The sequence below is a fragment of the Alosa alosa genome, chromosome 5 (assembly GCF_017589495.1).
Source record: "Alosa alosa isolate M-15738 ecotype Scorff River chromosome 5, AALO_Geno_1.1, whole genome shotgun sequence".
NCBI classification, from domain to species: domain Eukaryota; kingdom Metazoa; phylum Chordata; class Actinopteri; order Clupeiformes; family Clupeidae; genus Alosa; species Alosa alosa.
The window spans coordinates 6,451,801-6,468,819 of record NC_063193.1 but is presented as its reverse complement, the minus strand read 5'-3'; the positions used below and the strand labels follow the sequence as shown (position 1 = coordinate 6,468,819).

At 42.6% G+C, this 17,019-nt stretch overlaps 1 protein-coding gene across 5 annotated transcripts in view; it reads right to left on the bottom strand.

Moving 5' to 3' along the window:
* Window positions 1-4,818: 4,818 nt before the first annotated feature.
* The window catches only part of LOC125294254 (oxysterol-binding protein 2-like), an 83,176-nt gene continuing 70,975 nt past the window's right edge, over window positions 4,819-17,019 (bottom strand). For 3 of the 5 annotated variants that reach the window (XM_048242773.1, XM_048242775.1, XM_048242777.1), the window contains 9 exons: window positions 16,734-16,889; window positions 15,640-15,885; window positions 14,719-14,839; window positions 13,595-13,698; window positions 9,419-9,514; window positions 9,085-9,269; window positions 7,671-7,891; window positions 6,898-6,915; window positions 4,819-5,024 (listed from right to left, as the gene is read on the bottom strand). In XM_048242773.1, the coding sequence (XP_048098730.1) occupies window positions 4,882-5,024; window positions 6,898-6,915; window positions 7,671-7,891; window positions 9,085-9,269; window positions 9,419-9,514; window positions 13,595-13,698; window positions 14,719-14,839; window positions 15,640-15,885; window positions 16,734-16,889 (1,290 nt within the window). In that variant the 3' untranslated portion in view covers window positions 4,819-4,881. The remainder of the gene's footprint in view (window positions 5,025-6,897; window positions 6,916-7,670; window positions 7,892-9,084; window positions 9,270-9,418; window positions 9,515-13,594; window positions 13,699-14,718; window positions 14,840-15,639; window positions 15,886-16,733; window positions 16,890-17,019) is intronic. The other 2 variants (XM_048242774.1, XM_048242776.1) reach the window with 1 other exon arrangement.

Sequence of the window (17,019 nt, the reverse complement as noted above, 5' to 3'; positions counted from 1 at the left end):
ATATATTGTACACAATCAACATATTAAAAACACAGTAATATGTATGGACTGTACATATTTCTATTTTTTTTTCTTATCTTTTTTTAAGGGGGAGTCAGTCACATCTTTGTCTATTAGTAAATATTCTGGTCAGACACAAACACTTCTCTCATTCCACTTTCAACAAATAAAAGTTTTATTATCTCCACTTTTTCATTGTGTCAGTCTTTGTTGCAGACAACATTGCTGCATAAATTAATGGTGGAAAGTAAAAATGATTTAAAAAGAGAGCGAGCGAGATAGATAGAAATTGATAGAGAGCGATAGATAAGGAGAGAGGGAGAACGACCCCGGTAGAAGCTTTAGCACACCTTCATCTCAGGTGCACAGGAACTAAGTGTGCCATATGGGAGTAGAAACAGAGATGCTAACAACCACCTGTGCTGCTCAGAACACTCACATGCTCACAGTGCTGTCTCCAGCACTCAAACAAACTGTAAATGAAAGACTTTAAAAAAGGCAAACGGGCAGGTGAAAGAGCACAATGTTGTGATGGATCAGGGTCTTGACAACCTAGAGTCAATTCTGACGAGGCGAGGAGATGACCAAAGTCCTCGTCTTCATTATTGTGCTCCAGTTTCAAATATCCCACTGAGTCGATCTGAACGAGTGGGAAATTCGCTATACATACACACACTGCAAATTGCGTGTATACATACGAGTACATATTTACATGTTCATAAAAAAGGAAGACAATGGCACGCTGTTACACAACAAAAAAAAAGAAAAAGAAAAGAAAGCTAAAGCAGAGGCCAGAGGGTTAAGTGCATGAAAGTGCATGTGGAACTGAAAAGGGAAAATTAAAAGACCAAAGTGAAAGCTATTACATGTCTAAGTCTCACACAGGGAAGGCCATAAGAGTCTTGTCTGTTAGGCTACAGAGCATCCTGTACTGAGGCTTTGGTTGGTTCCATCTCATCTCTTCCAGGTGAAACAGATAGCCCACCTAACAAATGAATCATGGAATCGTTATTGCTACAACTTAAGTCACTTCAAATGTTCTTAAAACAGAAAAAAATCACACACACGCACACAATGAATGGATTACAATGTGATGCCTCTTTTTTGATATAATAATTCTTAAACATATTAAAAATACTTCTTTATCCTTCTCCATACAGTATGACTGAAAAATAATCTCTACCATGGGGCACCAACAGTTGAGCATGGCCAAGAGTCAAGCACTAGCAGTGTTGGGAAGTAACTGAATACATGTATTCGGGATTACGTATTCAGAATACAAAATATGAGTAACTGTATTTAGTTACAGTTACATTTTCAATGAGTGGTATTCAGAATACAGTTACTTTGGCCATTTTAAGGGGTTACTTTTAGAATCCTTCTCATATGAATTTCTGGGATTTTTGAACTGAAATTCTAATATTTCTGTGAGATGATCTTGTGCATTAACAAAATGTATAATGTTTCAGTTTATCCTATAAAGTTAAGTTGTGGGTTTTTTGCTGACATCGCCTGTGGGTCTTACAAACTGAAATAGCAGCTTGATTTCCCACTTGATAAAATGTAAAACAGCGCTTATGTAATCCAAGTATTTAGAATACGGTACTTAGATGGAGTAATGTAACGGAATGCGTTACAAATTACATTTTAGGGCATGTATTCTGTAACTGATTACATTTTTAAAGTATTCTTCCCAACACTGAGCACTAGCCTCAAACCATCAGAACGATGTACATGATAGCTTAGTGTTATCTTTACAGTAACACATTTACAGTAGAGAGTGAATGTTATGAGACCACAAAGTATTAGTAATAAGCACTCGGTCTGTAATCTATATGTGGATTATTAATGATGATTTACAGCAATCTGCCATAATATTATAAATCTTGATATGCTCTTTTACTACATAATATATCTATTCTTGTCTGAGGTACATTTAAGAACTAATGGTTGGTGTGTGCTTTTGTGTGTATTAGTATTGAGTGAGATTTAGGCTATATATGTGAATGTGCATCTACAACCAAACAAAAAGTGATATGTGCAAGGAGCCTGAAGCCACTGAACAAAATAGAAAAGTATAAAAGAGAATGAAACATTTTTTCTTCAAAAGGAAAACAGGAAGATAAACAAAAGCGCCAGGCAAGACCATGTGCACACATGACCCAAGAATTTTGATTTTGTACTTTGGCTCAGCAAGTACAAACATGACATTCTATACACTGTTTACGTCATAATTCAGTGACCCCCCCTTTCAACCATAAAGTATCTGACATAGATGTCATACTTTATCGCCCAGATTTGTTTGTCATGATGTCAGTCCCTAATCTCACCTTTACTCTGTACCTGGGTTTAAAAAATACCTTCAAAGTGCTTGAACTCAATAATTAACACTCTGTGAATTGTTAAACCACTGACTCAAATCAAAATGTAAATAAGAAAAAAAGGCCACAACAGAGACAATGCAACATAGTGAAGAACTCAAAAGCCAACCACAAGAAAAAACAATGTGTTAATATAAAGTGATTAAATTAAAGGATGGCCAGTGGTTTATGAGTCAGTGCCCTCTAATAATAAAAAATAACACCATTGAACTAAATCCTCAGAGGCTGATCAGAGTTTCAATCAGGGTGCAACATTGTTTTGGACTTCAATTCACATTTATGGTAAAACTTTCAGTACAACCTTAACACTGCAGATTTGACCCAATCTTTTTGTTAAACCAAGTACCACTATTACTTTTCAAAGCATCAGCGTTCATATTAATCTGTTATCAATTAAGTAATCACAAAAAATTCTGCACGGGAACAGACGGTTACTACAGTACGTCTGGCCAAAATGTCTACATTCTTAACATCACTAAGAAAACCTGTTCACTTGTGATTTGGGATAATGATCCAAAATGATGTGCACAACTTGTGCACACCGCACATTGTTAGGTTTTAACGAACTAATGATTAAATCTGTTTTTTTTTTTATGTAGTTTCAGATCATTTTGATCGTTTCTCATTCTGGAGGGCTACAGTTAAGTGAACAAATACTTAACCTACTAGATGGCTAAAGTCGCAGAGTATCCCCCAACTTTGACCCCTGGGAGCAGGGATGCAACAGCCATGGATGTGCGTGCACAATATAGAGTGCACACAAAACTAAATCGAGCTCCAGATCACTGATATTGTCCCCTGTAACATGTACTGTCTGAACTAAAGGTGGAACACCTGCTGTGAGGGAGTAAATGCGTAGGCTGGTTAGTCTGAATGACATCAGAAAGGCCCAGTACATGAGAAAGATCAATCATACTGCAGAAAAAGGAAATGATCAAAGATTTGGATACTGATTAATGTTAACACCTCAAAGTGAGTTCCCAGAGATTGATTAAATCTGCTTCTATGCGGAAATGTGCCTTTGATAACTATTCTGTTAGTTTTTCTGACTGTTTTAGGCTATTAGTTAACAAAACAATTTTTTTTACGTTTATCGGTAATAATGTTGTCTCGCTTTACTTGCTCTGACAGCTGGCATCAAATCGGATGGTGGTCACATATAGACTGAGACCTTCATCATCATGGGACATACAAGACATACAAGAATACTGCAGTACACAGTCAAACCTACAGGGGGCGCCCTGGCAGGAATCACATCTGACGATTTAGTCCAATTGAGGACAGTAATATCTGTCTGTTTGTTCTGATTGACTTATGTGGGATCAGAGTGAATCTGACTCTAGTTTCCATCTAGGAGGGTCGGTGAGTGTGGGGGTCTTATATGTCTGGTGGGGAACAGACTGGATCAGCTGACCTCAAAAAGCTCAGAGTGTAGCTGTGACGAGAGCAGTGGGGTCAGACACTAACCTCTCCCCACCAACCACAGGCTCCAATATAACCAGTGGAGGCTCATTCAGGCTACATCAACGTTGCCGTTCACACACCAAAAATCAATGGTGACCTTGTCCATCCAGATACTTCAGCTACTGTGGGGTTCACACATTCTCAATGGTGTGAATATGACAAATCATGAGGTCAAAGAAGAAAAAGAACAAAAAAAAGTACAAAGTTACTTTTTTCTGTCTTTGTTTACAGGTCCTTAATAAGATGTTCCTCCTCTTACCGGAGGAGATTTGAGTTCCTCTCGCTCTTCTGGCATCCAGGCCAGCAGGAGAGATTTAGAGAGAAAATAAAACCAGTCTAAACCAGTTCTTCTATAAATGGGGGTGAGGGTGGGTCTCTGATGCTACTGTAACACCACAGAACACACAGGGCCGTGACCTCTGTGCACGAAGTATACAGTGCGTTTGTGGGGAGGTGAAGAGCAGTCCGTCATGAGAGCACCTGATTTTCGGACTGGAAGATATGCTCTGGAGGGTGGGTGGGCTGGGGTGGGGTTCAGTTGGGCTGCAGAAGTCTGTACCACCCTCACAGAGAAGCACACACCAACCACCTCTGTCCTTGGGTAGACAAGGACAAGGTATGGTGCAGATAAGTCGCACTGAGAGCTTGTGTGAGATACACACACACACACTCACACACACACACTCACACACACACTCACGCGTGCACACACTCACACACACGCACACACACATGCACACACACACACACACACGCACAGCAGCAGCAGTCGCAGCAGTAGTAATGTCCACACAACTGCAGCTCCTATAGCCAGGCCACTCTGCTGTGTTCGGTTCTGTTCAGGTTGGTTCCGCTTGGTTCCGCTCAGGAGGCTCCTCCCAGGGGTTATCCCCCAGGAACCCAGAGTGTGTTATCCGTCTCGGCTTTTCTTTTGGGGAGTGTGTATGTGTGTGTGTGTGTGTGTGTGTGTGTGTGTGTGTGTGGGGGGTGTCTGCAGCAGCCACCCAGCAGCAGCAGGAGCGGCGGGCGAGGCGACTCAGAAGATGTTTGGACACATGCTCCAGTCGTGCCGGTCTTTGGCCTCCCAGTAGCCCCCTTTGTATATGAAGTCCGTCTCTGCGGTGATGGGGTCAGTCCGCTTGTGGAACCAGAGAGGCTGGTAGCCCTCGTACTCCCGACCTGGGGTAGGACACACACACATATATTAGGGCAGTGGTAGAGTAGTGGTTAAGGAGCTGTGCTAACATGCAGTGGCCTGAAAGGTTGTGCTTTCAAGTCCTGGCTTCCATCGCTGTGCCCTTGAGCAAGGCATTTAACCCAGAGTTGCTCCAGGGGACAATGGCTCTTGTAACATAATACGTCGCTTTGGATAAAAGTGTCTGCTAAATGACTAAATGAAAAAAACATAAATGAAACATTTTCAGGTTGTCAACCACTATTGCTGTCAATATGGAGGAGCAGTTTGGAAATGAAATGCTGGAATGCATTAACAATAGACTAATTTTAGATGACACAGTGCACTCTGTCTTTGGGTCTGGGTCCACGGCCAGTTCCGCTGTGTGCTGTGCTATTCATAAGTACAGCTTTATGATACTTAACTGTACTCGGAGGAGGAAAACTCCATCTTCATGTTTTAGTTCTATTTGTGTGCTTTAAGGGCTGTTCACACCAAGAACGAGAAAGATAGTGATAAAGGCAAGTATTGCTCTAGCGAATATAAATGACCTCTTCAACATAAACTATAACAATAACGACATGAAGAATAATACCACCAGAGAGATTTTGAGAACAATAAACAGCTGATAGCCATTCAGAATCCACCCAATTTTAGACATTACATTCATCAACTTCCCTTATTATTGGTTAGTGTGGATGCCCATATCGTTATAGTTACAGTTATCGTCATAGTTATCGTCCCTCGTGTGAATGACCCTATGATCTATCTGGCTAAAGAGTTTTGCTAACTATAACCAGCTAATCATCATAACTCCAACATGGTTGGAGCAAATACGTAGTAGGACTTTTACTTCCTGAAGCTGGAATTTTCCTCCTCTGTCTGCAATACCTAATATACTAAATGTAGGATTAAATGCAATTTTGAGGCAGCTTTATTAGGCTGCTAAGGCACCTGAGGATCAACCCAAAGGCCAGGCGCACTGGTGTTGGGAGGGAGGGCAAAGTAGGGTGCATGTGTACCCTGAGGATGAGCTATTCCCAGACTGGGAGGCAGTACAGGGACAAGGAGCAGGAGCATGATGGAAGAAACATGGTGGAAATCACCATAGCAGATCAAAGATCTGCATGTTGTGTTTGGACACACACACACACACACACACACACACACACACACACACACACACACACACACAGACTCTTTCACACACACGCAGGCATACAAGACACACACATAATAGGGGTGAGACAGCTGAAATCATTACAATAATACCTTCTTCTGAAGTCCTCTCTGACAATCGATTTTGGTTTAATATGTGGTTATATTGGTTTAACGAAATGATATAATATTTTTTTGTAACAGTGCCCTAAATATATTGCTTTCCCCATAATACAGCAAATGAAAGTATTCTGACAAGTTTATGATGCGTGCTAATGGCCTTTCAGGACAGTATTCTCCCTAAAGTAACATACTGTAACATACTGTATTCAAGTCTTGCTCTCCATATATCTAGTATCCTCCACAAGACTCAGAAACAGCTCAATCCGATCAGATGTATTTTGGGCTACGTACTATCACTATTTACTTTTCATACCCACCCCATGGCGCACGCACGCACACACACGCACAGACAGACACGCAAGCACACACTCACACACACACATACACAAAGCAACATGCTCTTACACTCCCGTGTCTGTCTTTCACGCATGGTGAGGAGGGCAAGCCTCCTTAGGAGGGCAAACACACACGCACACACACACACGCACGCACGCGCACACACACGCACACACGCACACACACACACACACACGCACACACGCACACACACACACACACACACACACACAGTGGGACCCCCCGACCAGCCCCACTCACCAGAGTCATTATCACACTCTGCCCATCATTTGGGAAGAGAGAACAGACACATGTCAGGACATCACAGTCACAGTCACAGAGAAACACACACACAAACACACACACACATCCTCTTTCTCAAGCAGTTCACACGTACGCACATATGTACATAATACACTCCATTCAAATAGACGTTCACTCTGACATCTCCATCTTCCTTGTTGTCCTTCACCTCCTCTCTGTTCCTGTCTTCCTCACCTCCTCTCTGTTCTTCTCTCTGTTCTTCTGTTCGGCTCAGTGCGGGGCTTTTAAAATGCCAGCACTCTTTCATCTCTCAAGGTCTCGGTCCTTCTTCTCCAATCGTATCACACACGCACGCACAATCTTTCTTTCATGATCTCTTCCTGTCTTTATGTGTTTCCCTTTGCTTTCAGTCTTTTCATTTCCCCTGCCTTTGTCTTTTACTTTCTGCCTCTCTCTCATGCTACCTCCCTTTTTCAATGATTCTACTTTTCATCATGCTTGTTCCTCTATCCCTCTCTGTGTATTCTCTCTCTCCCTCCCTCTCTTATTCTTCCTGTCTCTCTCCCTACCTCTCTCTCTCTCTCTCCCCCTCACCCCCCCTCCTCACCATCGTCATGGGCGTCGGTGGCCTCCACGTCTCTCCCTACCTCTCTCTCTCTCTCTCCCCCCCCTCACCCCCCCCCTCCTCACCATCGTCATGGGCGTCGGTGGCCACGTCTCTCCCTACCTCTCTCTCTCTCTCTCTCTCCCCCCTCACCCCCCCTCCTCACCATCGTCATGGGCGTCGGTGGCCTCCACGTCTCTCCGGCGCCGTGCCGCCCGCTGCTTCTCCTCAAGACGCTGCTTTTCCATGTTGGCCTCGTCCCAGCGGCCGGCCTCCATCAGCCGCTGGTCAGGCCGCAGGCGGCTGTCCGTCAGGCCCACGCCATCCTCCAACTCGTTCAGCGTCAGTGCCAGCGATGAGAAATAGTACATGTTCTCCGCGTTCTCCCTGACACAGACCACGGAACCCACAGACAGACCATCATTATCCTAACAATCATTATTCACACATTGACACATTGATTCAAATTGAATTAAATCAAATTCCATTTTATTATTTATAACTTCCTTTATTTCCTCAATTTGTCCTACTGGGCCATGCTAGTCTGGTTAATGCAGTAGGTCTGTTTTACGCTGTTTTGACATAGATTTGCTGTAAAGCATTGTACTGCAATAAATCTTGGGAATACGGGAGTGGAGGAGCAGTGGAAGCATCGCTGCAACTGTGTTTTGGCTGTACTGCTAATTAACAGTCACTGTTACCGGAGACCTGTACAGTGTTTTGCATTGTATGCCATTTCCTCCCTATTAGCTGAGGTTTATACAAATATTTTCAGCTATGAGGTTAATACAGGAGGGATGGGCTAGACATGTATTTCTGTTCCTCCACATTGTTCTTTCTGAGTGTCTGTTTATGTGTGTACTACACACAACATTTACAGTAGTTTAACATGAAACAGCTCACTTCTGTAAACTCATTCTATGAGTGACTTATGAGAGAGGCTATGTATCCTTCTTGTGAGTATTCGGAAAATGATAGTGGCATTATGCCAAAGGCATAAGGACTTTTGCGTGAGTGAATTGAAGTCAAGATAACAGCAGGATCTGCAGAAGTGCATCACTTGATACCAGTAATTACAGGGATATTTATATAAAAATAAAATAGGTATAAAAATAGCGTTTTGTAGCGGCGAAATGACTTGCCCTGGTCACTTCCAGGCTAATGAGTTTTGACTAAAAACGGTAAAATCGAACTTTCTCAAAACACATCCGAATAACATGATTTTGATGTCAACTCAACGCATGTACTCCCAATCATCCGTAAATTGATCTAAAGTGCATTTTACTCCGGATAATTCCTTTAAGTAATAAATTGTGAGTAATACTTGGGTGCGGTCAATACATGTTTTTTTTTTTTTTTTTTTAAATATGGAGTATGGATATAAATATGCATACCGTATGTCATTCGGTTTACACCCAATGTGTCTTTTATGCGAGAAATTCATGTATTGAATCCAAATTCAGTAGTCAAAATTGCCCAGTATTAGATTGTGTTGCTGTACAGTACTGTGTTGTGCTGTGCTCTCCTGTGTTGTGCTGTATTGTGTTGTGCTGTGCTGTGCTGTGCTGTGCTGTGCTTACGGTAGTGGATACTTCTTCCAGAGCAGTTTGGGACTGAGCGTCTGGTAGACCGTCTTCTGTTTGCCCTCAGAGCTACTGCTCCCGCGGCTACTGTGGACGATCTTGGCACTCTCGAGTTTGTCATCCCACGTCCCTGACAGGACGTAGTGTGCCTGTCCATCACAGTCTGTCACCACCCCCGTCACCTAGAAGACCGCCGCATAGGAGGAGGAAGAGGAGAGAGGAGAAAAAAAGGGTTACCATGGAGATGGAAGACGAGAGTTTACCCACAGACACAGCATCTGAGAGGATGTCTGCTGTGCGGAGGTGAGGGCATGCTGCGGAGGGGGCTTACTTTGCGAGGGACTTCCCGGGAGAAGTAGCTGTAGGGAGAGAACTTGAGCTGACACGTCTCCTTGGTTCTGTGGTTGACTATGTCAATGTCCCCAGACTGAGGCACACACACACACAGGGAGAAACATACAGAGCCATGTTAGTATGATACTGTATGTTGAGAGGTAAATGCATTGGATCGAAGGCGCCGGAAGCACAGTGGCCAGGGGGCCAATGGCCCCCTCTCTTTTGGCTCAAAATATCTTTTAATAAACAAAATCATCCACGAAAAAAAAAAAAAAAAAAACTCTGCGCAAAAAACGGAGAGGTGTGAACCATTATAGCGGTAGTAGCCCGCATCTAATATAGCCTAAAGCTATTTGTGCAGCGTCACTGTTGAAAAACCTTAAACTTTCTGCCCATGGGTCAAAACCGATGAGCAAAACACCAGCAGAGCGCCCAGGCAACACCCCCAGGGAGCACACAGCGCTCCACTTTGAGACGTTCATTCTCAATGCAACATGTGTGGAGGGATGGATTTGAAATGTAGCCAAATCCAATAACATTTATTCTGGTCTGGTATGATTGATTGTATTGTAAAGTTCCTGAGTTAAGCGTAATGTCCTCCTGTGCATCGGAGACTCCAACTCTACAGCTCCAGCGGTCACCCCGGGATGGCTTCAAATTGTGCTTTCAATGTATCTGCGGCCTACTGTTCTACTGTTTGTTTATTCTCCAGAGGCAGTGGTTGTCATTAGCCTATTCACCCCTTGCAGACACGTGACTTAAGTCACGTGACGGCTCCATGCTGGACGGCAAAAAGATGGGAGACAGACGGCAAATTACATTATGTCATAAAGATTATGATGAACTGAACACCATTACTATAACATCTTTGTAGTTCAATGTATTGCTGTTTGGGGTCTGATAGTCAAAGAAGATGCCAGTGGTGTTGTTAGATGAAATGGGTCATGATCGCAAATATAAAGTTATTAAAACTGGTGGCAACAGCAAGGGGAGATAACTTAGGCTACTGTAATTAACATTATGGTAAATGAACACCCATAAGTATTTCTGGACTAAAATATTGCAAAGCGATTTGGTTACTTTATTTGTCTTGCTTTTATCAGTTGTAACATAGTCAAAACGTTAAGAATGTCATATCAGAACATGAAATAATAACTAGCTTCCACACTTAGAAGCTAGCTATTCTAGCTAACGTTTATCGTAGCTCATAGTGCTAGGGCTAATGTAACTCGTCAGTTTGTACGTTGCCCAGCGAATAAACTTACTTCTTACATGTCTTAAGTTAAAGAATTGAAAGAAATCGGAAATTAAAAAAAAAACTTGAACGGTATTATCCAGAGCCATATAAAGGTATGGCTCTGGTATTATCTGTTTACATTCAGATCTTGCCAAAGACTTTGCCTAAGTGCTGCCGTCCTGTTCAGAGTCTATGGTTGCTATAGCAACCGCTGCTGTGCTTCATACACTGAGGAGATAAGCATGCAATTGTGGTTGAAATACTCCCGAAACACAAAGAAAACAAACCAAAATATATCTATGCAAGAACATGGGATGTTGTTGTATTCCAAACAATAAGCCAACAGTCGTGGAAGGGCATTACTACGGTTAAATCTCACTATAATCTCCTAGCTGTGCGATATGTCCCATTACAACCCATTGATTTGATTCGTGTTCTTGCCGTGGCTGCGAACAAAACGTGACGTCACTTGCAAGGGGTGAATATTAATTGTGAGCAATTATTGAAGTTATGAATCTGTTGGATAACCACATTTAGCCTATTGCGCAACATGAGATTAAATTAATATCATGCGCAACGTGATTTCATAACGTGCCTTCGCAAGGTTTATATGATATCACTTAAGATTACCAGCAATGTTCAAATAGACCAGGGTAACCTTGCTTTCTTAACCCTGACGCCTAGTTTGCCAGGTTTAAAAAAGTTGAGAGGAATAAAATAATGATAAAATAAATATTATTATAAATTATAAAACAAACAAAAAGCATAAAAACGGGTATGTGTGTGTTTCACACCAAATTGAAACACACACATACCCGTTTTTATGCTTTTGTTTGTTTTATAATTTGTATTGATATTTATTTTAGCATTATTTTATTTATAAGCTAAGGTTGCTAGCACAGGTGTCTAAAACTAGATAAAAACACTTGCACTTTCTGTTTGCAGTTTTGTGTGGTATTTGAAAAAAAAAAACATTGCATTTTCAGAAATAGCCGGCCCTCCAATCAAATGACGTTGGCAGAAGTGGCCCCCAGCTCATTTGAGTTTGAGACCCCTGGCCTAAATAATCAGACAGATAGCTTGCAGAGAAGCAGCCCGTTATCACATAGCCTATAGGCTACTATTTTTTTGGTAGGCATTAGGCAAACTAAGCTACATGTCTGCTGATAGTTTCTCACATTTCGTTTTAGCAAGAAGAATGAATGATGGAAGTAATGCATTACATTAATTATTTTATTCAAAATGGGTTTGCCTAAATCCTATCACTAGTATTTTGGGTATTGTTTGAAGCCAAGATGCCCACTGAAAAGAGTCAGATTCAGGAGAGACAATTCAGGGAAACAGCAATCACTGCAGGGCTGGCTGCGAAAAAGCCAACCAGCAGGTGAGACAGAGACTTTGCACTGTGTTTCATTTCAGTTCATTAATCAGACTCATATTTTAGCCTACTAATGGCAATGTTTCATAATTACATTACATTTGGAGCAGTCACAAGCCTCCAGACTATGTGAGGAAAATGTGGACCAGGAGGAGGCACAGGATCAGGAAGGCCTAAGTGATGATCACCAAATATGAGATGAGAGGACCATGCTAGAAAGTACAGGATTAAAGAGCTGCATGCTAAATAATTGTAATCTAAAAAAACATTTTATTTATTATTTATTTTATTTATTTTATTTTAGAGGTAATTTCAAAGATCTTGCCTGAGCAGAACATAAATATCACTAAGGGCATTAAAATAATGATAAGTTAAGGTGATTAAAAGCTGTATTTCAGTGTTTTACTTCTTTGTGTATATATTTAAAAAAAAAAAAAAAAAAAAAATGCTGTTATTCTCAGTCCTGCATATAGCCCGTGAGTTTTTTTTTTTATTTATTTATTTTTTTTTCAGGTCAGAGCAACTGCCCCTCAAAATTCCTGTGCACGTCCCTGCTCGCTACTGTACAAAAAAATAATAATGCATTGCATTACTTCTTTACTCTCTATGAGGATTAACAAGTTACATTAGGCTACTTTGTTGAAATGTTTCTATGGAAATTATAGATATCGTCCCCTTTTATTTATTATTTAATTAATTACAGTTGTGAAACATTAGGTAGCATAATCTAGTCCAAACCAAGTTGCGCTGTAGGCCTACCAGCCATTTCTTACAGATAGCTAATCTGCCTTCAAAAGTTAATGAACACGGCACTTCCTAGTGCTTCTAAAAATTGTGCAAGTTCGAATTGCTTTATGGAAGCGTTGCTGCCCAGCCCGCACACACCTTCTTCATAAAGTTGAATGGTGACATGCACACAACTTAAAAAACATTGAACTACTTTGAATGAAGTGCGCCATGAAGGTTCGTTCCTTCTGTCATTAATAGCCTTATGCTCTTCTTCACACTGAAAACAGTGGCAGTCCTAGCTTGTAACACCCTGTTATTTTTTTGGAATCAATTTGTGGTGTGATTGACATCAGACTAGTCATTAGTTAGTTGTGCACTGTTTCCCGCTCAGTAGTAAGGTAATAGCCTTTAGTTATTCGTGTCGCCCTCACCAGAATTCTAAATATCTTTGCTCGCACACTGTAGGAACTGTAATGTGATTTTGTAATGTGAATGTGATTGAAATTACCGCATGTGTTTGTTCAACTTTATGAAGAAGAATTACGCAGGCTATTACGAACGCACACACGCAAGAAAGACAAAATACAGCAGGCGATTTTGTATTTTTTTTTGGGGTCGTTATCTGGCCCCTGCACTTTGAAACTCGTTCCGGCGCCCCTGGCACACACACACACAGCAAAATAAACACATGAAAATCTGTTTTGAGAGTCACCCATTCAGCCACACATTGCATATTTAATGAAAACACACATATACCTGCACATACACACACACACACACACACAGGTAATATGAGCAATGGAAATGGGAGGGAAAGGGGTTCTGACCTGATCGATCCACAGCTTCCCCACTATGATATTGTGTACTGTTGAGGTCACTTTCCTCCACACGTAGTGGTTCCCAGTCGCATTGAACGTCAGGTGAATTGCACCTGAACACAGAGAGGAAAGGTGGAGAGAGAAGGAAACAAGGGGAAAAAGAAAAAACTAAGCAAAGACTCAATTCCCAATGTCTCTGGAGTCCCTCCTAGCTCTGATCGTGCTGCCTGTGGCTTTGGGTCTTGACGGTGATAGATGGTTGTATTTACACACGCACGGGCACGGCCATTACACTGGTTTATGCTCACAGTTTATGCCGCTGTCGCAGGAGCAGTAAAACGCCTGAGATTCATTTACACACCTCTGCTGCTGCCCGGCCCCCACCCGCCCTCTCACTGTACACGGAGACACAGCTAACACTAATGCTAGCCACCCGTCCTCTCACTGTACACGGAGACACAGACACAGCTTACACTAATGCTAGCCACCCGCCCTCTCACTGTACACGGAGACACGACACAGCTAATGCTAGCGCTGGAGCTGGAGCCAGGACTTCAAGCCCACAGACAGACTGAGAGAGAGAGAGGAGAGAATCATGGCTCAGAGTTTCTCACACCTCCCACTGCTCTGGAGAGAACGGCTGCTGTTCCACAGTCTGCATATTTTAATGCTTCCTCTATAGTTCTGAACGCCTCTCATCAGCTCCTCTCCATGTGGCCCTGAAAACGTTGCAGGTTATTACATCAGCACTGACTGTCATGCCTGCTTAATGGCTAACAATTAAGAACTCACCTGTGCACTTTAAAAACGTAAACACAAAAGCATATTCCAGCAGAGAGAGCAAAATGCTGGTTTAGCTGTTATCCAGAAAGAGAAGAGTCAGGTGCAGGGGAACCCTTCAGTGTGCTTACACAGCCCTCATACTGAGTTATGCTCTTGGGCTACCGCCTAGAATCTCTGTGCAAAATAGGAGGACTCAAGCAACGTGTGAAAAAAATCTGTGAGATATGCAGTGTTATGATTTAGCAATTCTCTACCGGATCATCATTTTTGTTCAGAGATATGCTGCTGAAAGATAGTGCTGGTGCATATCAAGCTTAACGACATTTCAACAATGTAATAAACTGTCTCACCCAGAGGCATGATGGAGAGGTATTTCCCACGGAACTTGCTGGCGATGGTGATCTCCTGCCACAGGGTCCAGCCACGCTGTGACAAGACGTGGTGGGCAGCCGCCGGGGGGTGATGGCTCACCTGTGGAGAGAGAGGGAGGGATGGAGAAATGGAGGGAGAGAGATGGAAGGAGAGAGAGAGAGACGTTTAACACTCCTTCATTAAACCATTGTCTAACTGTCACAAACACATACACACACACACACACACACACACAAAAACGCTCACCATTAAAAACTGCCAACCAGGAAGGTTTAATCTATTACATTGATAAAAAGAAAGAAAGAAAGAAAGAAAGAAAGAAAGGGGGAGACGTAGAGATGGGAGAAGGTGGGGGAAATGGAGAGGTGGTTTCAGCCTCATATTTAATCATGACCTTTTCCCCTCCATCTGTGTTATATTCATAGGCACATGTGCCTCTTGCTAATAGCAGCTGTGTTTGAAAAGGAAACCCAACATGGTGTGTGTGTGTAACTCAACACTGCTCTCTGAAGCGCTGGTGTAAGTGCAGACACACACTTGAATATTTAACTAAGCCTGAGGAACCGCTACATATGATCCATGTAATGACAGACTGAGCTTGCTAACTGTACAGCTTCTGACAGCATTTTATGGGGTCATCTTGTGCTCAGCTGTTGTATGTGTGAGCCTGTGTGTGTGTGTGTGTGTGGCTAAGTTTAACAGAGCATAATGTAAAAATGTATTTATGGGTATAAATATCTCACGCAATACTCCCACAGCTGTGTGTGTGTGTGTGTGTGTGTGTGTGTGTGTGTGGATGTCTGTGTAAGCGCATGTGTTTGTGTGTGGATGTCTTTGTAAGCGCATGTGTTTGTGTGTGTGTGTAAGCGCATGTGTGGATGTGTGTGTGGTCCTCTGACCTGCTCACACAGCGAGCGGTAGCCGAAGTCGTCCAGACGGTCCAGCTCGTAGGTCTCCCCCAGCAGTGGGTTGAAGGGCTTGGCCGTGCGGTGCACGGTGGTGGAGTAGGACGAGACGGAGAAGGCCGCCACCAGGCACATCTGCTCCAGCGAGTTCTCGCATCGCGCCGCCTTGTCCAGCAGCTCGTGGTACTCCAGGTCCTCCGACAGACGCTGCAGCATAGACAGCGGCTCATTGAAGTTCACCTGAGAGAGAAAAGAGAGAGAGAGAGAAGAGAGAGAGAGAGAGAGAGAGAGAGAGGTCATTGTGAGGTCAGCTCCATGTTCTGCTCCACAAGTAGTTTGTATGTAGCAACAGTAACATAGTAGGTTAAAATAGTTTTATTTATGCACAGACTGCAACACATAGGAGAGAACAGTCACATTCTGGAGATGGGGGTCCTGCTAAGTTTTAAGTTGTTTTTTAAAGGAACCATATGTAAGATTGTGGCCAAAACTGGTACTGCAATCACTTTCAAATTACTGTAGAGCGGTGTATCCCCTCCCTCCTGACTCGAGGTTGCCAACCCAGATGCCGAAACACTACTGACTTTGTAATTAGTAGAGGTAGAGGTAGAGGGTGGCGCATCAGGCCAAAACACAACATGACATGACAAAACACATCAACATCAGTTGAGGGCTGCAACTTCACTATTAAATGACAATATCCTGGCCAGACTACTGTTGTCAGTGATATAAGTATTTGAAATGAACATGATTTCTTAATGTCTAGTGACATATCAGGGCCATTTTATGATTAATTGAAATACATTTCTTACATACGGTTCCTTTAAACTTAGGAACGAACATGGCAGAAACCCTCATTCAAAAATATTTTGTTAAAGCAGAGAATTACTGTAAAGTGATTAGTATTGCAAAATATTTAATTAAAGAAAGAAAGAAAATCAATGCAGAGGAATAACTAGCGTTGAATAGTTGAAGAGGAGTTCTTCCAGAGCAGAGCTCTGGAATTTAACTGTTGTGTAATGTGTACTAAAGGTTGAGCGGCCAACCAGACACAAAGACAACAGCCAGAGCCTGGAGCAGGGTCTTACAGGCATGGGGATTTTGGAGAGCTCTTTGCCGATGCAGTTCTTCATGATGCTCCACAGGTTGAGGGAGTAGTTGGGCTTGTCTGGGATGTGAGTCCGCCTCCGCTTGCGGGGCTTCAGCTCCTTCCCTGACAGATCATTACAGCTGGGAGACATCATCTGGAGAGAGAGAGAGAGAGAGAGAGAGAGAGAGAGAGAGAGAGAGAGAGAGAGAGAGAGGGATAGGAAGAAAGGAGGGATAGAGAAAGGAAGGACAGAAATAAGAGAAGGGTGGAAAGAGAGAGATGGA